At 40.0% G+C, this 22604-nt stretch overlaps 1 protein-coding gene across 32 annotated transcripts in view; it reads right to left on the minus strand.

Moving 5' to 3' along the window:
• The window catches only part of TNIK (TRAF2 and NCK interacting kinase), a 383452-nt gene that overhangs the window by 10664 nt on the left and 350184 nt on the right, over positions 1–22604 (minus strand). For 17 of the 32 annotated variants that reach the window (XM_070242619.1, XM_070242624.1, XM_070242622.1 and 14 more), the window contains 6 exons: positions 17115–17244; positions 11887–12051; positions 9659–9770; positions 8675–8845; positions 4828–4971; positions 2214–2348 (listed from right to left, as the gene is read on the minus strand). In XM_070242619.1, coding sequence (XP_070098720.1) covers positions 2214–2348; positions 4828–4971; positions 8675–8845; positions 9659–9770; positions 11887–12051; positions 17115–17244 — 857 coding nt within the window. Of the gene's footprint in view, positions 1–2213; positions 2349–4827; positions 4972–8674; positions 8846–9348; positions 9439–9658; positions 9771–11886; positions 12052–17114; positions 17245–22604 lie in introns of all 32 variants that reach the window. The other 15 variants (XM_070242611.1, XM_070242618.1, XM_070242609.1 and 12 more) reach the window with 2 other exon arrangements.

The following is a 22604-nucleotide window of genomic DNA, read 5'->3' on the forward strand; positions in this document are numbered from 1 at the left end:
TCTTTCTATAGCATGCCCCTCTGTTTACACATTCTGTGTTTAATATACTTTCAATTACTTCTTCAGCAATTTATTTCTGTATTTCTAAATAACATGCTAATAATGTTAGTTTTTAATTTTTTTCAGTTGTAGCCATTATCTACTGATTTTGCAGTATGGAAAGGATTTAGTCTCTATAACCCTCTCCTCTGTCTGGTTCTCTCTCTCAAACATACCATTTCTTCCTCCCTCATACCTCCTATATAGCTAGATTTTAATTTTGGTTAAATCAATGTCCTCTGTTCAAATTATTTTTGTTCACAAGTGAGGCAGAGAGTTCACCATAATTATATTTCCTTTCTTGTTTTCCCTCATTTTTTTCACTTCCCTATTGTCTGTGTATCTGTAAGCTCATGTAAACGTCCTTCTAGTGCTGTAAATGCCCTAATACAGTTAAACGCGGCAGGTAATCTATTAGTAACATTTTGTTTTTCTTGGAGGCACCTTTTCTGGAATGCTCCATCGTCCCACTCTGCTTGGACTGATTTCTCTCTAGGCCTGTATATACATACATATATATATGGTTCCTACTGGTTCCGTTTCTCTGGAGAACCCTGGTTAATACAGATGGGTTATAAAATACCAGTTGAAAATAATTTTTCCTTCAGAATTTTGAAGGCCTTGGACCGTCTTCTAATCTTCCAGTACTGCTGCTAAGCTCCAGGCCACCTAATTCTGGGTCTATTACATGTAAACTGTTTGTTTATTTATTACTTATAACTTGGAAGCTTTAAGGATTTTCTCATTTCCTGGGTACTGAAATATCATGTTGATATGCATCCTCGTGAGTCTTTTTTTCATTCACTATATTAGGTACTCATGGAATCTTTCTATTTTGGGATTTCAAGGCCTCAGTTCTAGAAAATTTCCTTGTATTCTTTCTTTGATACTTTCCTCCTCTTCCATTTTTTATTTTCTAAAATTCATGTTACTTAGATTCTGAACCATTGGGACTGATCCTTTTATTTTCTTACCTTTTCTCTCCTTTTTTTTCTTTTTCTTTTCTTTTTTTCTACTTTCTCAGAGATTTCTCCTCTTTATCTTCCAAGACTTCTATTACATTTTTTATTATTGCCAATATATTTTAATTTCTAAGATTTTTTCTTAGTCTCTGAATGATCTCCCCAAAACCCTGCTATATTTCTTTTTCCTTAATAGCCCCTACTCTTTTATGGAAAAAGTTTTTCTATCCTCTCTCAAGTTATAGTTTCTTTTTTATAAAATTCTCTTCTGCTCCTCATTATCCTTTTTCCTCTAAAGTCCTTTCTTTCTGTTTGTTTCCTTCCTATTAATGGATTTCCCCACTGTCTGGCAGAGGTGGGCTTATCGACTGCTGGACTTCACTTTAAGGTGGTTATCCCACAAACTTTTTTCATGGAATTTCAAATATTAGCACCTGAACATCTTTTCTTTCTGACCATTTAGTTTATCCAAAGATAAACTTTTCAGTGTCTTGCTTGGGAGTTTAATCATGACTGCCAATATTTTGGGAGCTAAACAGGGAAAGGAGGTGTGCATGCGTATGTCTGTGTCCTCACATTTCAGTATTCCTCATCATCAGATTGGCTGTGCCAACCTTTCATCCGCTGCAGTGGGTGAGGGGCTGCCTGACTGTTCAGCTGGGAACTGGATTCTGGAGGACCTGCTGCTCAGCAGCTTTCCAACAACCCTCCTATCTTCAGTCCCACCCTACACCTCCACCTCGGATACAGCTGGGGTCTCTGGCCCTGGGCCTTACTGGGTTCTGTTGAGTGATTGGGTTGATTTAGCAGACTTTCCTCACCACAGACTTAAAATTCAGCATTTCCTGGTCGTCTAGGTCTATTCCTAATCATCCAACTACTCTTGTTCAATTTTGTTGACATCTCATTTGCTGACTTCTCTTCTCCTGTTCCCTTTGTCCTTGTGGGTTTATGGCATTTTTATTCCTTTATTGTCATTTTAATGGGTCTTTGGGAGGGGGTGAATTTAAATGTTCAAACTGGAATCTAGGACTTTATCCTGACAAATATACTCTTTGAACTTCAGCAATCTGACTTTCGGCAATAATGCAAGTATACTTAAGGTTCCAGCAACATCTTAAACTACTCACAAACAGTATCTGATAGAAAAAACTGAATGAAATTTAGCGGAATAATCTGGATTAAGTAAGTGGTCCCTGTCTTGAGACTCACCAACTTTGTAATGAATACAGCCTTCCAAGTCCCCAACAGTGATCCAGCCTTGTTTCTTTTCCACTTCTGGGTCATTGTGGAGTATTCTGTTTCTTAACCATGAAAGATAGTAAACTCGTAGCTTATTCTTCTTTCCTGTTGAAATAACAGAATTTTAATTTCAAGCTACTGTGACAGCTTTTTTTCTCAATCCTTCCCCATCTCCACATTATTCATTTACTTTTATGTACAATTGTATTTGAGCGTGTATGTGTGAAGGCACAATAACCAGTGTTCCCAGCATCATCAAAGTGTTGCCTCTGCCAGGACTATGGTTAAAACAGCTCCAAGTGTTTTGGACAAACAACCATTTTATAATTTGTGTTTACCTTCAGGTGATTTCTGATTTAAGCAAGCTGTTCTCACTTTCTTTTTCCAGTGCAAAGCGCAATGTATGCTGAACTCATAAGACCTAATTCTGTAACAGAACAGTTGATCAGAGTTCCAAAACATTGTAGATCCAATTACATGAAGGAATGTGACAAGTGAACATTTTAAGGTATGCACTTATGTGTGACTGCCTTTCCCTCACCTCCTAACGCAGCAGCATATGTTAATGAGAGCTTCTTATTGCCTCCTCCATTACTTTAAAGATGACAGCTGGTAGTGGTTTTATTTTACCTAACAACAACAAAGAAAGTAATTCTATAAGGAGACAAGAGAAACAAGTGTAATAAAGGTACTCTGGGCTCTGAAAATAACCCTGGACATGTTTTTGGTACTGAGGTCACTGAAAGAAATACCAAACAAAAATAGGAGAGGATTAAAAGATGTGTACTTGGAAAAAAACTTAAAAGTTCCCTTTGGTAAAGTGTTCCTGGAGTAAAGAATTCTTTGTATGATAAGAAAACATCTTAAAAATATTGAGGAGTACACAAGGAGCAAAACTTTTAGTATACTCCATGAGATTATCTGAGCACCAGGTAAGGAAATGCCCCTTGGTCTGGCTCTTCCTAAGTGATCAGAAATTTAGGCCTGTGGCTTATACTTCTTGGGTAATTATCTTCCTTTGATTTCTCTTAGGTGTCAAAAGACGTTTTAGATTTTACAGGTGTGACACCTACCAGAAGAAGAGTGTTCATTAAAGCACTGCACACTGGGTTTGACCAGAGAGTGCATTCATAACTTAAATTAAGGGAATCACTGTGCAGGTACGATTCCTTTTTGTAACCAAAAGCCAAGAAGGTGCATTGAGCCCAATGGCCAGGATGGGCAGGAGGGCCCGTGCTTCCTTCTTTCTATGTCGACGTAGACCCGAGGGCACTTCAAGAATCATTTGCTCTTATTTTCCTTTTCTTCTTTCCCCATCATGGTAAGAGGAAATGGTTACACTTTTAAGAATGGGGATGTGTTGCTAACAACATAATGAAGCCTAAATGTGAATTTTCTGGTATTACTGCCACTTTTGGTAGGTGAGTGACAGATGTATGGTTTTAAATTTGATTTGGTAGTGTAGCAATCCAGAAAGCAATTAACCAGAACAAAGGACTACACTGAATTAAACTCAAATGATAATATGAGAAGAATGTACTTGGTTAACCCTCATTTGGGGAGAATAAAAATAGATGAAATTCTGAGCATTCAGTGGAAAGGTAAAAGAGGGAATTGTAGCATCAAGTGAAGGCATTTCTTTCAAAATAGAAGTAGAGATGGAGAGTTAAACTTTTCTCGAGGTTCAACCCAGTAGTTCTGTGCTGTCTCTTTGCAAAACAACAGCTGAGTGTAGAGCTGTGGTTCTCAAACTTGGCTGCACACTGGAAACACTTCAGGAACCAGGCAGCAGGAAAGCTATTGATGCCTGAGCCCCACCCCCATGGATTCTGACCCATATCTCCTCAGGTGGCTCTAATGTGCAGTGGGACAATGGTTTCACACTGGATGGAATAAGATGGGAGGGGAAAAAGGATGTTATTTATTAAACTCTTTCAAATACTATCAGAAAGAAAAAACTTTCAAATACAGACTCTTTTAGGTAACATTTTAAACTTGTCAGTAATAAGGCCTTCACTTTTGTCTTTTTTTTTTTTTTTTAAATCTCTTTCTGGAAAGCAGAAAGCTGCAGACTGTAGCAGTAATGATTCCCACATTCAAATCTCGTTGCAGACTCAATCACCCAATGGGCCAGCGGCACTTGCTAAAACATCAGTAGACTATAAGCTAGAGGAGTAATTGAGAGAAAAGAGACCAGAGGAATTTCTGCTTATAAAGTTTCCTACTCCCAGAAATCTGCATTTTGATATTCTCCATCTGAGAGTAGATAGCAATGACTGGGATGCAGACACCTTAAAAAAAAAGCTTCTTGCTGAGGGCTGGCAGGGGTTAAAGGCCTAGAGCCACACAGCCTTTGTGGTATGTTTCTGCCTGATGCAGATTTCACGCAGAGGTGAGAGACCTCCTTTTGGAGGTTAGAGTCTCCAGAGTTACCAAATGTGGGTGGTCTCACTCTGGCTAAACTGCTATAATTTACTGTGGCGCTTGTTAGCTGGGAAGGGCAGAGCTTACTGTTTTTTCAGAAACAGGTGATCACCTTTCCCACCTGCGCAGACCTGGAGGACACATCATCCTAGTAACATACCTGATATAGTCACAAGGACATTCAGGCCTTCTAGCACATCCATCTGTTGAAATCGCCTCCGGTTGATCAGATTATAGACTTTGCCTTGCCCACTTCGGTCCAAAAGCATCAGGCCATTTTCAGTTCCCACCAGGAGGTTTACGCCTGCAATTTAAGAAGCACCCAAGACTGACTTTTTATGGGCTTTAACCTTCTGCATCTGGGATCCCTGTAAAACCTAAGAAGCCACGCTTTATAAATATAAACTAATGGGCAAGTAGGTACTACAGTAGGGAGTGTGGAAGTAGAAGCTCTGTCACAGTAATTAGATCACCGTCCCTCTGGTAATGAAATTAGTTTTCTTTTATAAAGTGGTAGTGGCATTCATTACATCCAGCCATTACTACCTAGTATAGAGTGCTTCTCAAAAGGAGCCTTAGGCACAGCTGTGATGCTAGCACAATTTGCCTTTATTCCTTTCCTGTAATACCTATCCTTTCTTGGCTCTCACCTCAAGACTTCCCTACAGTTCACCCCACCCCTTTTCATGCAGTGATTTCTAGCCTACCCACCTCAGCATACAACAAAGTACCGCATTTCCATACCTCACTGGAAGAAAAGCCCTTTCTCCTCCTCACAGCAAAGCTTAATTTGTGTCCTAAGGTTCTGCTCTTTGTTAGGAAATGGTAAACCAATTTAAGTGAAGGTGTTAGTAGCCTGAAAGTCACATAATTATTGACTGTAAGGGACTTCTCATGTATCTAAATCTAGTCCAGCCCACCTCCCATGTGGTAATGCCTAATACAAAAGCTCTGGCAGGTGAGTGGTCTTGTCTGGGTAACTACAATCCTAAAAATTCATCCCTAGGCAAACCATTCCCCCAACACACAGACACTGAGAGGTCCACTGCGCAATGGACTATATTCATGAGCAGGTAACTTTCTAATTTCTCTGGCTGGCTGTACATCTATCTTCTGAGTACCATGAATGTCTGCTCCTTTGTCCACATATTATTCAATATTAAACATGGCTATCTTAGTGTCTTCCATCTCTTCTCCAGAGGACAGAGCCTTACTCCCCTCCATCACCTCTCCCATGAAATGGTTTCCAGGCTTCATGTTTTTCCCTCTAACATCTCAAATGCTTTTGCCCTTATAAAATAGTGGTGCCCAAACTAGGCTTAGTAGTTTAGATGGGTACAGATGGGCCATGTCTTTCCTTGATCTGTACGTGATGTTTGTAGTAACACAGACCAGGACTTGGATAGAATCCCATCACACCCATACGAGGCATACCTTGTTTTATTGCGCTTCACTTTATTGTGCTTGCAGATATTGTGTTTTTACAAACTGAACGTTTGTGGCAACCTTGTGTCGAGTAAGTCTATAGGTGCCATTTTTCCAAAAGCATTTGCTCACTTTGTGTCTCTGTATCACATTTTGGTAATTCTCACAATATTTCAAACTTTTTCATGATTATTATATTTGTTATGGTGATCTGTGATCAGTGATCTTTGATGTTACTATTGTAATTGTTTTGGGTTGCCACAGACCACGCCCATATAAGACGGCAAACTTAATCACTAAATGTTGTGTGTGTTCTGACTGCTCCACTGACTGGCCGTTCCCTCATCTCTCTCCCTCTCCTTGGGCCTCCCTACTCCCTAAGACATAACACTATTGAAATTAGGCCAATTAATAACCCTACAATGGCCTCTAATTTCAAGTGAAAGGAAGAGTTGCAAATTTCTCATTTTAAATCAAAAGTTAGATATGATTAAGCTTAGTGAGGCAGGCATGTCAAAAGTTGAGCGAGGCCTCATCACCAAACAGTTAGCCAGGCTGTGAATGCAGAGGAAGAGTTCTTGAAGGAAATTAAAAGTGCTACTCTAGTGAACACATGAATGATTAGAAAGCAAAATAGTCTTATTACTAATATGGAGAAAGTTTTAGTGGTCTGTACAGAAGAGCAAACCAACCATAACATTCCCTGAAAGCCAAAGCCTAATCCAGAGCAAGGCCCTGACTCTCTTCAGTTCTGTGAAGGCTGAGAGAGGGGAGAAAGCTGCAGAAGAAAAGTTTGAAGGTAACAGAGGTTGGTTCAGGAGGTTTAAGGAAAGAAGCCATGTCCATAACATAAAAATGCAAGGTGAAATAGCCAGTGCTGATGTAGAAGCTGAAACAAGTTATCCAGAAGATCTAGGTAGGATTATTAATGAAGGGGGTACACTGATCAAGGGATACTTGCAGAAGGTTAGAATAGCTGTTGCAATTTCTTAAAATAAGACAACAAAGCCTGGATGAAGCACATCTGTTTATAACACGTTTACTGAATAGTTTAAGCCCATTGTTGAGACCTATCGCTCAGGAAAAAGGAGTCCTTTCAAAATATTACTGCTCATTGACAAGACACTGGGTCACCCAAGAGCTGTGATGGAGATGTATAAAGAGATTAATGTTGTTTTCATGCTTGCTAACAAAACATCCACTCTGAAGCCCATGGATCAAGAAGTAATTTTGACTTTCAAGTCTCATTTAAGAAATACATTTCATAAGGCTACAGCTGCCATAGATAGAGATTTCTCTGATGGATCTGGGCAAAATAAATTGAAAACCTTCTGAAAAGGATTTACCACGAACACTCATGATTCACGGGAAAAGGAAAAAATATCAACATTAATAAGAGTTTGGAAGAAGTTAATTCCAACCCTCATAGATGACTTTGAGGAGTTCAAGACTTCAGTGGAGGAAGTAACTGCAGATGTGGGAGAAATAGCAAAAGAACAAGAAATATAAGTAGAGCCTGAAGATGTGACTGAATTGCGGCAATCTCATGATAAAACTTTAACGGATGAGGAGGTGCTTCTTATGGACGAGCAAAGAAAGCGGTTTCTTGAGATGGAATCTACTCCTGGTGAAGATGCTGTGAAGATTGTTGAAATGACAGCCCAGGATTTAAACACTGCATAAGCTTAGTTGATAAGGCAGCTGCAGGGTTTGAGAGGACTGACTCCAGTTTTGAAAGAAGTTCTACTATAGGTAAAATGCTATCAAACAGCATCACATGCTGTACAGAAATTGTTCGTGAAAGGAAGGGTCAATTGATGCAGCAAACTTTGTTGTCTTATTTTAAGAAATTGCAACAGCCACTTTAACCTTTTTGCAATTACCATCCTGATCAGTCAGCAGCCATCAACAGTGAGGCAAGACCCTCCACCAGCAAAAAGATTACCACTCGCTGAAGGATCAAATGATGGTTAGCATTTTTTAACAATAAAGCATTTTTTAATTATTGTATGTACATTGTTTTCTTTAACCATAATGCTATTGCACACTTAACAGACTACAACATAGCGTAAACATAACTTTTATATACACTGGGAAACCAAAAAAATTGTGTACTTTGCTTCACTGCAATATTTGCTTTATTGTGGTGGTCTGGAACAAAACCCGCAATATCTCCGAGGTATGCCTTGACTGAGTTTGAGGTCAGTTAAAACCTGCAGATCTTTTCTACAAGAACTGCAGGTTCTTATAAAAACCTGCAGGTGATGTTTTGATCTAAAAGGGAAGTGTCATCATTTGTTGTCCTTTTCAAGTTTTATCTTACTCCTACTATTTGTGTTGTTGGCTTTAGCCCATCACTGTTTTGAGACAAGGTCGTTCTGAATCTTATTCTGTTCACCTGGGTATTAGGGTATCAGTTCTTTTTACATATAAAGTTGCTCTTGATCACTCCTGAGGTTAGGACAGTCCCTAGTCAGGTCTCTAACATCCATGATTCAACCAGTGCTCTTCTGATGTTAAGACCCACAGGCTTAATGTTTGAGTGTCAGTTCATTAGTGAGTGGTAGAAAGCACCAACTTACCCCACAGAGCTGCACAAAGTATTTCTGAGTTGAATCGTTTCTTATATTTTCTGATTTCTGGTGTGTCACTATGAGGCCGAATGTTGGTTGGGTTTACATTTACTACTGAAATCTTTCTTGCTTCATTGAGTTTGGCCTGTTCTTGCCTAAGAAGTTCGCTAGTAAACAGAGCTTTGAGAAAAAGAATCAGAGAAGTCAGTAGCATCTTAAAATATAACCAATGTAGACATGGAGAAGGGGCTTCAAACACTATGATTTTTTCCTTCTTTAGTGCACATTATAGTAAAGGCAAAGAAACTCTGAAACTATGCGTATTTTACATTTTTGTTTAGTAAAATAAAGTATATCATTCATAGAAGCACTATTTTATCTATTAGTAAAACAGGCTTATAGACACTACTTGGCTAGTTTAGAGAATTGATATTCATCTCACAAAGTTAAATGCACCATCCTCATTTCCTGTAATATATGCAGGAAAGATTTACTTTTTAAAATTCCACATTATCAGTTGACAAACTGGCCTAAGCTGACTCTGATGATTAGTGAGTTGTAGAAGTCTAGAAAGCAAGACTCCTCTAAATCAGCCAGACCTTTGCGGCGGGAAGCACACATCTAGAACTCAACACAACTCAACACGCACTTATTAAGTGTCTACTGCGTGCACAGCATTGTACCCAGAAATTGCTTTTGAGAAATAGGTGGTAAGCCTGGAGATCTCTGAGGAACAGCTTTTCCTAGGGCCCCTGGATATCTCTGGGTTCCTACTAGAAGCAAAATAGAAAAGATAAAAAAAAAAGAAAAACGGAGAAAAAAATTTGTTTTATAAACCCTACAAAAATAGTAATTAAGAAAAAGGTCTTCCCTTTAAGTCAGGACCTAAGCAGTAAATGGCTTATCTACTGAACTAATGATTAATTTCTTTATCAGGCCATACCAGAAAGGAAAACCAAGCTGTTTCAAAAGCATTGGGCCCTTCTAACTTACCCGCAGCTGATGATTCTTCATCCTCTTCATCTTCATCAGTGGGAGATGTCTGGTATACTCTGGGGTCCACAAAGGGGGTGAAGGAGGCCTTAGTGCTGCTCCCCATGCCATACTAGTCAATAAGCAAGAAGATTAAGAAGAGCAGATAAATACTGCAGGAACAAACAATGCTAACAATACTTTGGGCTTTAAAATGATTACAGACTCTTCAATCCATCCAGCTGTTCACACAACAACGCCCTAGTCAAAGTGTGTGCCTCCCTCCAGCTTCTCTTGGTATTGGTTACTCGCTAGCCATTGTGTCTTTGCAGGGTTTTATTAATTATCAGGCTGCAAGATTTGCAGTGAGCAAATTATATTTTGGACTGTATGTGGCACTTTAATGTCTGGTAAGGTGACTGTGGTGACAGCTTCTCTCTCTCTTAAAGTAAAAGCAATCTCATATTGACCAAACGGCCTTAAGAAAGGCTGACACAATTAGCAATAAACTAAGTAAGCAGTCCATGCGGCAGCACTTCATCCTGAACACAAGGCCAACCAAAAGCTCTCTCTCAGGCCTTTGGGCCCTCCATGCTGGCTTGGCGACAGGGGTGGATTATGTTGGCTCGAGAAGCCTTAGAATCTTTAATTCAGGGATAATTTCATTGAGGGACTGAAGATTTTTCCTTCCCATGACAGTCTCCTTAAAAGGATACTTATTTTTGCATGCCTTATTTGGGGACTTCATGAAGATACTAGGTTTGAAAGCTATGCACTTTGAAGGCTTACTTAAAAAAGTAAATCTCAAGGGCTTGGACAGCACCATGAAGACAGGAAGTCAGAACTAGACAAGGGAATAGTAAACTGAAATATCAGGGCTTCGTGTCACAATAGTTCGTATTTGTGTTTTGCCAAAGGAGCTGCAATAACCATCTCCCCATTTTGTCTTTCATCTCCATTCCTTCCACTGTACTCAAGACCGTTTAACATCACAAACAGACCATTCAACTTAAGAAGCACCTCTATTTTCGGATACATGTTTTTAATTAAGTTTTTAATTTTTAGTTTATTTTTACTTGTTTTTTTAAAAATAAAATCAACATCCCAAGACCCCTAAACAAGGAGAAAATCACAAAGATCCGATCTGATTTAATTTGCCCTCCACCTTATAAAAAAGTCAAAAGCACTCCATTCTCTATAAGGTAGGATGCCCCCTCCTTAATAGAGCTCTTTCACATACAGTGTCTCCTTTCATCTTTAAAATAAGTCTGAAGGAAGTAGGACAGATACTAGCATTCCCACTTAGAGGTTGGGACAGCAGTAGAATTGGAACCGGGGTCCAACCCCACATGGTCCTCTTTGGTACCAACAGAGGTATTCAGGCAGGAAAAAGCCTGCCCACACTGCATGGAGCTACAATAGGATGTTACACTTTCTGATATGCCACGGTTCTTTTCCTTGGGGCAAGCCAAGCTCATTTGCTCTGTAACTTTAGAATCCAAAGTGTGCATCATAAAAACTTAGTGTGCGGACATCAGAAACAACAGTGCCTATGCTTTATAAACACATTTAGGGCCTATGTGTGATTCACAGGACTATTCATGAAACATGACCAATAACTGTGAACTCATCCAATTGGTCAAGCTCAGTCAATGACATCTACAAGCAGTGCCTAATAGACTGTGTTTATTCAGGCTTTTGCCCAGACTGTTTCTATATACGAAAGACAATATCCCATTTCACTCTTTCTCATGTAATTTGGAGTTTAGGAAGATGAATACTTTGAGATCCTATCTATTTACTGATTTTTATTTTTCATAAAAAAATCATTTCAACCTCATTTCATTTAAGTCGAACTTAGTTTGACTAAATTAATATAATTATGAACCTCAACTATTGGCATTGGAATTTCTATAGGCTGAAGCTTCTATCACAGGCCTGGGAGATAGGAGGTCCCAGTTCTGGTCCTAGCTCTGTCAAAACCAGCTGTGTGCCCTGGGCAAGGCACTTAACCTCTCTGAGCCTCGGTACATCTGTGAAAACAGGTATTGGTCCAGATGACATTTGAGAACTTTTTACTGCTGTGCTTCTATAATTTCCTCCATTTGAGGATATGCATAAGTACTATATAGTAGAAATCAACCAAACACATTTCAGGGGCTTGACAAAGCCGCATTCTTGAAGAAAGGAGGGTTTCAGAAACCCCTGAAACGAGAACAGAGCTGTCGTGACAGTTGCCCACAACCTACTTCAGTCCCAGAGTCCATTTCCTGGGGATGGGTGGAGACGCGCCCCAGGCCCTCAGTTGGGGTCCCAGCTGGGGAATGGCTCTGCTGCACGAGGTCCGGGAGGTTGATGTGGCCAGCAAAGCCATTGCTGTCAGTATGGCCAGATCGTTTCTTCTCTCCAGATGTCTGAGGGGCACAACACATGGGCAGCATTAGAAAAGGAGGGCAAAGGCCACAGAGCAGCATCACGCCTCACAGAGCACAGGTGCAGTGAGTCTCTATTGACTCACTAGAGTATGGGAAGATAATATGCAAATTTCTATTTTACCCAAGAAAATAAGAAACAAGTTAAGCTTTGCTAATATTTAGTATATGAATTGACCCTGAGGCCTATGCTTCTGTACGAGGGGCAGTCAGAGGTCACACAGGATGTGGGGGTTCTCTGTGGGGAGACAGGAATGCCAGAGGTGGAGGGGCCAAGTGGGGCCCATTCTTGCAAGTTCCTCTTCTGCAGTGTTTGTGTGTGCGTGTGCCTGTCACACCAGTTAACTAGATTTGCAGATCATATTGCAAATATGGTTTTCTTACATACAGCTTACAATGACACAAATCCACACAACAGAAACATGACCTAAAATATTGCTGAAAAGAAGCAGTAGGTTGAGATAATACTGATAATCCACGCACAGTGTAGAGATGATACCTATCCAACTAGTGGGCCTCTTTGTCAGTCATGAGGTCAAAACAATGATTCATCATATCTGGCAGGAGTTAGAAAAAACACTGAAATGATCTAAAGGTTATTTGAAAATATGAATTTACATCCACTATCACTAACGTTGAATCTCTCAATAAGCAACTATGGTGCCTTGTGATAGCAGTCAATATAAAAAAGAGGCCATTATGACTAGCAAAGCATCTGAAATATTGTTTATAGCATCCTTTTAAATGTCCTTTAAAGATATTTTATAATGTATATTCTCCTGTAGTAAGACAAATGCGTGATTTGTAAATAAATAAATATACTATATTACGTGGCATGCTCTAAAATTTTTACTGATTGGGTTGCATGACCGAACAAGTTGGAAATCACTGCTCTGGAGAGAAAAGCCTCCTCCCAAATCTCCTGAGGAAGAAATACAGATTTAAAAGACAACCCTGCTCCCTAAAAGCCAGTGCCCACATCGTCGGCCTGGCTAGTGTTGTACTTTCTGATTGAACATTTGTAAGACTGGCTCACTGAGGTTTCTTAGAGCAGATCTGATTAAGTAATGATCCCCTTCTTTGCCTTTTCTTTCTTTAATTCATTTACCCAGCACTTCTGAGTGCCTACTAAGTGTGAAGCATCTGCTGAACATGGAGGAATTAGGAGCAAGCAGATGCACGTTCTGCCTTCTCTGGGGCTGGCTGCCATGGGCGAGGGCTCGTGCTGTTTCTCATGGCCTGGCTTCTTCCTTCCAGAGCCTGTCTTGGTCTTGCAGTTACAACTCTACACCTACCTCTGGCTAGAAGTGAAAGGAGGCATTTTTGTGTGTGTGGGGGGGAGATGAAACAGACCCCAAGTTCCTGAAGGGGTGCATATAATTGTTGGTACCAGGAAGCTTGAAACATAACTGGAAAGCCTTAGTGCTCTCTGTTTCTTAGCAACATGCTCCTGGCTTACGAACTCTCCTGGAAACAGGTATTTTCTGGATTCATCTTGCCACAGTACTCATTGGAATATTTCATCTTCTAAATGACATCTCGAGGGTTCAGTCCTAATTTATCTTATTGTCCCCAACTTTATGTGTACTGGGCAGTTTCTCCTTCCTTCTAACTTCTGTTCAAATACTGAAAAGCTTTTTAACATTTTTCCCCAACTTCCCAGTAGCATAAATCAGACACTGTCTCTTTAGAGTTTTGCGGTCGCTCTTGTGTTAGCAGCATTCTGCCTTAAGCCAAAAACAGATGTAGACACATTGGTTATCAAAGACCTGAAGAGGCTAACAAGGGGAAACGGCCCAGAGAGTGGGGAGCTTGAAGGAAGCTAGCAATGACACCTGAATCTTCCCACTTCTGAGTCATCACCCTTTTGTTCAATCAACCAGTACCTGTTTAGACTTAAATACCTTCTCTGTGCCAAGCACTCTGTCGGGAACACAAAGATAAATGCACAACGGTCTTGCCCTCTAGAACTTCAATAACAGAGCCCCAACAATCTCTATGATCTCTTTTATGCCCTCACCATTCCCATGAAGGTGGGCACTAAGATGTTCCGAGTACCAACATATGCCAGGTACTGTGCTAAACACTTTATATTTATATCCTCACAATAACACCATGGGTTAGTTTCCATTATCCCCATTTACAGATGGAAAAACTTCAGTGTAAAGAATTTAATTAACGTGCCCTGAGTGACACAGGTTGTAAGTGATGAAATCAGGCTTTGAACTAAGGCTGCCTGCTGGCAGAGCCCAGGTACTTGGTGCTGCTGTACCAGGTGGCTCTGCTCACTCTTGGCCACAGCTGATTGGATCAGAGTGGACACCTGAGCCAAACAGGACCACATTCCCATTGGAATTTACCATTAGGCCTGAGAGATACCAGGTCAGTCTCCGCTGAGCAGCTGAGCTGGGATGTGGTGACTATCTTGCAGTGGGGGACAGAGGGAGATGACAGCACGTGCATGCAGAGGGAGAGAAAGCTGGTTCGTGGAGACAGAAGAACAAGGAGAAATGTAGAGGAAACAGAGATGAGGGTAAGGAGGCCAGGTAGCAAGAGAGCCAGATACGCACATGAGAAGTTGCCTGAGCTCCTGACACCTTTTTAGTTTCTGGTTCCAGCCTTGCATAGCAGGCCTAACTCACTCTCTGCCTGTGGATTCCTTCCATGAAATGCCTCTGAATCTTTATTCCCCTATCTCTGATACCTACTTCACTTATTATTTTTTTTCTTAAGCTGTTTTAAGTGGGTTCTTTTTCTTATGACTTGTAACCAAAAGAGCTTTCATGATGACAAGCTAGTGTTCTGGTCAGTGGGGCGGACAGACACTGGAGAGATACCAGCTGGTCAGTAAGAAGGTGATATGGTCAGAGGCCCATGGAGTCCCAGGAGAGCCTTCAGGGAGAAAGGGAAGGCTGAGCCGGTCTATAGGGATCTGCTGGGTGAAGAATGGGCAAAGATGAGGAGGGGAGATTAACTTTTCTGGCAGATGGGCCCCCACAGGCAATGTGGCAGATGACAGCTGGTGTGGAGTGTTCTATAACTAGAGTAAAGAAAGGTCCTGTGGGGCTGTAGGATAGGAAAAGGTAGACCCACGGGGCACTTGTGCATCTGACAAGACCATGGGTAGTACAGCCCGTATGTTCCTACAGAACCATCCAGTCCATGCCCAGGAGAATGACGAGTTGAGTCAGTTCTCCTTGATGTTCAATCCTGGGGAACTCAACTAATAGCACCCTATAAACTAAGTTCTATTATAATGAGTTTTTATTTTTTTTCTTATTATTTTGTCAGGGACAAACTTTAATTTGCATTTATCTTTTTAATACCCATACTTTTAATGGATTTCAACGCAGGATTTATTATTTTTAAAGCCCGCATTTGGGAAAGGTGGAATTTGGAAATTGAGAGGACAAAAAGATTGTGGGGCCCTCGACAGATCAAATTTATATAAGACACCGATGAATGCTATTTTCAAAGTGATTGGCTGTGCTCAGAGAATTTCGGAGTGCTTTAAATAATCTGGAGCCATTCAGATGTGGCGGACAACTGAACTAAAAATGTGGCTTCAAATATCTGCTTCAAGGTATTGACTTTGTCATAAAGACTCAAGCAAATTTTAAACCACGTTAGAAATGGGAGTCCTTTCATTTGGAGTCAGAAAGTAACTCACTCCAGAATATTTTCCCTCATGTTTTCCCATGTGGCAAGCTATAGTGATAGAAGCCCTCCACGCTTCCACTGAAATGATCCATTCACCACACTGGGAGATTTATATACCAGCACTACACAATGTCAACTTCAGCAGCCAAGCCCATTTTTCATTTCAGGCTTACATGAAAGGACTCTTTAAAGCCTACTTGAAAGATTCGGTAAAGCCATAAAATGAAATTCTAGCAAGTTGCTTTGTGAACTACTCTTCCTGTTATAGCCCTACTGCCAATGATTACTTCAAAGGCCTTATTCATCTCAAAACTACAGTTCCTTTTTTACTAAGTGAGATGCCCTCTACCTTTCTGGAGAGCAGAACCTGCTATTAGGGCTTCCCAATATCCTGGATGAGGAAGGAGAGTGACAGATGATCTATGTACATGTTGCAGAGGGAAGAGTGGGGAATGCTAACAAATCAAAGAACTCAACTCTCTGGAGAGAGTGAAATAGAATACAACAGTTAACATTTATTGAATGCTTACATGTATTAACTCATTTAATATTCCCAATCATCTCATGAGCCAGATACTATGATTTATGAAATTTCATAGGTGATAAAATAGATGCAGGGAGACATAAGTAACTTTGCCCAATGTCATCAGCCATTACTTTCCTTCCAAGCAGAGACCTGCTGTCAAACTTGCATGGTGATGATGAAGTGAAAAAGAAGAGAAGACAGATCCTAATTTCTCAAGGCCCTTCTGGTTAGCCCAGATGGGGAAGTGCGTTTGAGGGATGGGCGAAAGGGAACATGTGGGCACCCCTCCCAAAAGAAATGATGCTCCTGGAGTTTAAAAAAATAAAATCACTCAAAGTGCTAAGGTGCATTTTTAAGTAGTTCTGCATATTTCTTTGTTCTTTCACCAGTATAGCTTAATAGTCTTTTTAATGTTCATTTAACTAGACAAGATGACATCACCATTTCTTGGAACTACTGAGCATTTTCAACATAAAATCCATAAGGATAACACCATGGGGAAGGAGGCATAAGAAGCCCACTGATGCTGTTCAGGGAGACCACTCGTTTCTGTTTTCCTGTGGTATGAAACATCTGGACTTGCCAGTTTTATATCCTCAGGCTCCAATTCTATATTCCTATTTGCATAGCTCCTACTGAAGAATTTGGACTAATGTAATTAAGCCACACTGCAAAAGCTTAGAAGGATACAGGAAAGAAGGTGGCTGACAATTAAAATCACTCAACCATTTAGAAGTACAGTCCCCCCCTCACCATTCCCCATGCTTAAAATACATGCTAAAAGCATTCTCCGTGAAAGCTCTAATATAAAACCACTTAAGAAACGCACTTCCTCTGGACAGTTTGTATACCAACTTACCTCTCTTATCATCAAGGTTCCTTCTCTTGAAATACTGCTGCTGAAAGTGTCTGCATGAGAGGGCTCTAGCCCGTGCGAGCCGACCATTCCCACATTGTACTGCTCCGCGCTCCCTGGAGCTCCTGTTGGTCTGAGATGGGAAAGAACAACATTCACGGCAATGTATGTTTAGGGAATACCTGTTTCCTGTCCATATTAGTTTTTTTTATTGTGGTAAAATATACACAAGGTAAAATTTACCATTTCAACCATTTTTAAGTGTACTGTTCAATGGCCTTAAGTAGGTTCCATATTATGTTCCGCTCTCAACCTGTTCTCCATCCAGCAGCCAGAGTGAGCGAGCTTCCTGCTCTCTATGGAAAAAACGCTGAAGTTCATGTAGACCAGGCACTACCTGATCTCCGAGCCATCCCTACCCCTTCTTTGACCAGCAGGCACCCTGACCTACCTTTTTGCGTAGGTTGTTCCCTCTGCCTAGAAAGCTCTCTCCCACCCTGGCTCCCGGCTCGTTCCCTCTCATTTATCTGATTTCATCTCAAGTGCGACTTTCCCTCAGAAGCTTTCTCTTACCACCTATCTACGTCTTATCCCACCAGCCCCTCTTCTTTCTCTTCACTCTTTCTCCTAATACTTCTCACCACAATTTGTAATTCTTTATCCTTTGGTTCTCTTTTAATTTCCTCCTTCTCTCTCATTAAAACATATGCTTGTGAGGGGGCTGGCCCCATGGCGGAGTGGTTAAGTTCGTGCGCTCCGCTGCAGGTGGCCCAGAGTTTTGTCAGTTCGAATCCTGGGCGCGGACATGGCACTGCTCATCAAAACCACGCTGAGGCAGCGTCCCACATGCCACAACTGGAAGGACCCACAACGAAGAATATACAACTATGTACTTGGGGGCTTTGGGGAGAAAAAGGAAAAAAATAAAATCTTTAAAAAAAAAAACATGCTTGTGAGGGTAGTCCTTGTCTCTTTGCTCATCACCGTCTACCTAGTACCCAGCATAGAGCTTGGCTCAGAATAGAAGTACAAACAATAATCATTTGATAAATGGATTTTATACCATTCATATCTGCGAATGTGAAATCCATGGATACGGAGGGCCGGCTATATTCATTGTACTATGCCATTTCATATAAAGGACTTGAGCAGCCTCAGATTTTGGAATCTGCAAGGCATCCCTGGAACCAATCCTCCACAGATACCAAGGACAACTGTACTTATCATTATCCTACTTCAGCAGTTCTCTTTTAAAGTGGATTTTTTAAAAATAGGAAAGCTATCAAGGCTTGTTTCTCTCATTAGCTGTATTAACCCCATCTTTTACCATTTTGTTCTTTTAATTGTTTCTTATGTATTTAAAAAATATCTCTGGTTTCTCAGATCTTATCAAAGTCCAAGGACTTGATGAAACATTTAGTTCAAAAAGCAAGAAACACTCCATAGTTGTGATATCTCTGAGACAGAGAAAACGTGTCAAGGATTTTTATCCAAAACAGGCAAAAAGATGAGTCCAGACAGAAAAAATGTATAGCAAGACGCTTACTTCGAAATTACTAAACTGGAACAGTGAACTGAATGAATCTAAATATGGTTAGAACTGATGTGTTTGGGAAGAAATTCTGAAGATGCATTGTCAATATATCATTCCCAGAAACAGCTATGAATAGTGTTCCAGAGACATCGAAAAAGAAATTGCTGCAATGAATTTCTGGCATATTGCTAGACTGGTAAATCAGAATAGTTCTCAAAACTATGATTTCTTCACTCATTTATTTGAAATTTTATTTTATCTCATGTTGTTTTTTAGCTGCCTTAAATTCTTATTTGGGACAGAAGATGGTGTAAAACAAATTAATAAATTAAGCATTTTTCAAGAGCCAAAGCCTTCTAAGAAGGTACTCACTTTTCTTCTTCATCACACAGGCCCACATTGCCACGGTCAGGCTAGACTGACGGTGGCCACCACCAGGCTGACACTGTACAATCGAGTTGTCTTGTACCATTAGCGAGTCCCTGGGAGTTCAAAGATCAAAGATATTTTGGCTCCACTTATTTTTTGACCCTGATGATCTTCTGATTTTATCCAAACATTTGAATCAGAAATATGTCAACATGAATAAATTTTCATTAAGAAAGTATTTTCTAGAGTTAATTCCAGTAAGACAATTCCTTGATTAATTTTCCACATATCTTAGATAAACTCTTCCCCAATTTTTGCATTTTCATTATTATTTTACTAAAATTATCACACCTTTTTACAATTCTTTTCTATATAAATTTTATAGCAAAGACTCGATATGCCAATCAATTTTTTGGTCCAATTATCTTTCAAAGGCTTCTGTGGTCACAATATCTATCAAGTGCAATTTGTCCAGATCAGTTTTGAAGGTGTAAATTTTATTAAGAAGATTGGATTCATCTGTCAATCTTTACTCAATAACAAGTTTTACAATGCACAGTGTTAGCTACCAAGAGTTTTATCTCTTGTTGAATATTTTTACTGAGATTATTTTTTCTTGGGTCAATTTTTATGCTTTCAATTTTATGAGCCAGAACTGCTTCATCTATCATAAATTTTCATGGTGAGCAGTCTGGGCTGTTTGGTGGGTTTTTTAAAAAAATGTTATTTCTACTAGTAATATTCTTTATAGATTGAATAAAAGGTAACAATCTGTTTTTCTTCCTTAGTTTTCTTTTAAAATGATGAGCAATTCCTCTTAGATAATTTAGGGTTGTTCTATTGTGTAGGACTGGTCTGCAGTATTATGAATCTTCTGTACATATTTACTCATTCTGTGGACCATGTATTAATTGCCTACACCATTAATTTTTCTGTTACCATGTAATCTGATATAAGATAATGACTTTTGATGATGGAAAATTCCCACAAATTTCTGCATGTTCCAAATCACTTCTCTACACATTTCTTTTTAATGTGCTTCAGGGACTGCAGAATAGTTTTAAATCATGGAAGAGGACTTTCTGCTTTGTCTGTTGCTGCCAATCACTCCCCTCTGTCCTTACTCTCACGCTTTTGTGAGACCATCTTTTCCTGGTTGTCCTTTAACTCCTCTGTCCCTGTACATTTCTTTTATGGCTCCAAGCTCAGAGCTCTGCCATGTCAATCTTTATCAACCCCTTAGAAGTCCTTTGGTTCTTTCGTTCATTCATTCACACACGTATTAAAAGTTTACTATGTGATATGCGTTGTGCTAGATGCTACAAAAATATTTAAAAAATAAGACATCACGCTCAACTTCCAGAGGATTATAATCTAACGCAGGTTGAGAGACTAATAAGGTACATAAAGTGATGGGGAAAAGACAATTAGTTTAGAGATACAGTATTTCTAATTTTTGACAATTTTTGAAGAGCAGAGGAACAATGCTAATTGGAAGTTATTTCTTCTCCTTCTTCCCATGTTTTCACAATCTCTCCCTCTGTACTGGCTACTTCTCCCCATCAATAAACATGATAAGGTCTGTCCTATTTCCTATTTCATTAAAATGACTCCCTTGACCCTAACCTGCATTTTCCACTCACACTTAAATTTAGTCCTTTTCTTAATCAAAGTTTTTCTTGCAAAGGTATCCATTTCCTCCCATTTATTCCTCAACAGACTACGGTTCACTCTTCAAACCATTGCTTCCTATACTTGACTGCAAGCACCTCAAGGAAACTTTATGTCAATTTCTTAGCTCTCAAATTCAATGATTACTCTTTGACACTTACAGCGTTTGGCCTCCTGCCTGTGTCTGCTATTGCTGATCACTCCACTCCATCCTTCTCTACTCCCCTGGCTTTTGAAAGACAACTTTCCCCTGGTTTTCCTTTTACCCTTCTGTTCTCTCTCTCTCTGTTTTTTTCATGAGCTCTTCTTAAACGCTACTGGTCTGCAGGATTCTGCTTCACTCTACATAACCTTTCGGCATGCTTTTGTCTACAACCATTATAACCATCACCCATTGTTCAGAATAATTCTAACTTAATATATCTAACCTTTTTGTTTTTGAGGAAGATTGGCCCTGAGCTAACATTTGAGCCCATCTTCCTCTATGTTTTTTTTATATGTGGGACGTTTGCCACAGCATGGCTTGACAAGCAGTGTGTACGCCCGCTGTATGTAATTTGCATTCATCAAGGTTCACTCTTTGTACTATAAAGTTCTGACATAACTGAATAGATTTTTTTGTTATTTTACAATAACAACCTAATGATAAGAAAATTGTTTGACACAAGCTGTATAGAATAGTTAACCTAATGCCAAAGTTATTTTTAAATTCAAAAAAAAACAAAACTCAACATTAGTTCTTCAGGACACTTTAAACATGCTATTAGTTATCCTCATAGCTGACTGCTCATCAGTTCATAGAAGAGCTATATTTTGACAATAAGGTTGAATGAGATCTTTACTAGAGTCATAAAACAAAGCCTTTGGCCCAAGACCTTCACTGATTTATTAAACATTAACTGAATGCTACCTGCATGCCAGGCAGAGTGCTTGGCACTGAAGATGCCAATGTTAATGAGATCTGATCATTGCAGGACTGTATATTGAGTGTATTGGTAGAGATGTGCAGAGGGTAATATGAAAGCAGAGTGAAGACACCTAAACCACCCGTCGGGCTGGGATGGGGTTGGGGGTGGCTGAACTGCAGTTTAAAGGATGAGTTACCCAGGGGGAGGCAGAGAATGTAAAAGAACCTTTCAGGTAGAGAAGATAGACTAAAGTCACCAGAGGGTTTGGGTAGCATGATGTGTATAGGAAACTTCTAGAAGATGTGTGTTGTTAGAGTTAGAAATGGAAGGCAGGTTTTGGTGAAAAAATAAGGCTAGAGAAATAGGCAAGGACCAGATAATGGATAGCTACAGTAAGCCACAGTAAGGAACTTCAAGTTTATCCTGTGGTTAATGGGGAGCTACTGAAGGTGGAAAGCAGAGGACTGACACAGTCAGATTTGTGTTTTAGAGAGCTCACTTTGGCAGCTGTGAAGAAGGGACATGAAGGGGACTTGACTGGAGATGGGGTGATCTGCAAGAAGATGTTTGCTCAGGTAACAAGGAAGAAGACGTAACTGAGCAGTCACAGAAAGGATAGAAGATATTTGAGGAATGTTTAGGAGGTAGGATTGGCAGGATCTAGATTGTGACTTTATTAATAATAAAAGAATGAAAAAAGGCAATGATTAAAAAGAACTAAGGCTAAAACAACAATAACATTTTATAGTTAAAGTAATCCTTTGGGGCCAGCCCCATGGCCGAGTGGTTAAGTTCAAGCGCTCTGCTTCAGGGGCCCAGGGTTTCGCTGGTTCAGATCCTGGGCGTGGACATGGCACCACTCATCAGGCCATGTTGAGGTGACATCCCACATGCCACAACTAGAAGTACCCACAACTAAAACATGCAACTGTGTACTGGAGAGATTTGGGGAGAAAAAGCAAAAAAAAAAAAAAAAAGTAATCCTTTGTTCTAAAAATTATTTTTCCAATG

Source organism: Equus caballus, chromosome 19 (assembly GCF_041296265.1).
Source record: "Equus caballus isolate H_3958 breed thoroughbred chromosome 19, TB-T2T, whole genome shotgun sequence".
Classification (NCBI taxonomy): Eukaryota; Metazoa; Chordata; class Mammalia; order Perissodactyla; family Equidae; genus Equus; species Equus caballus.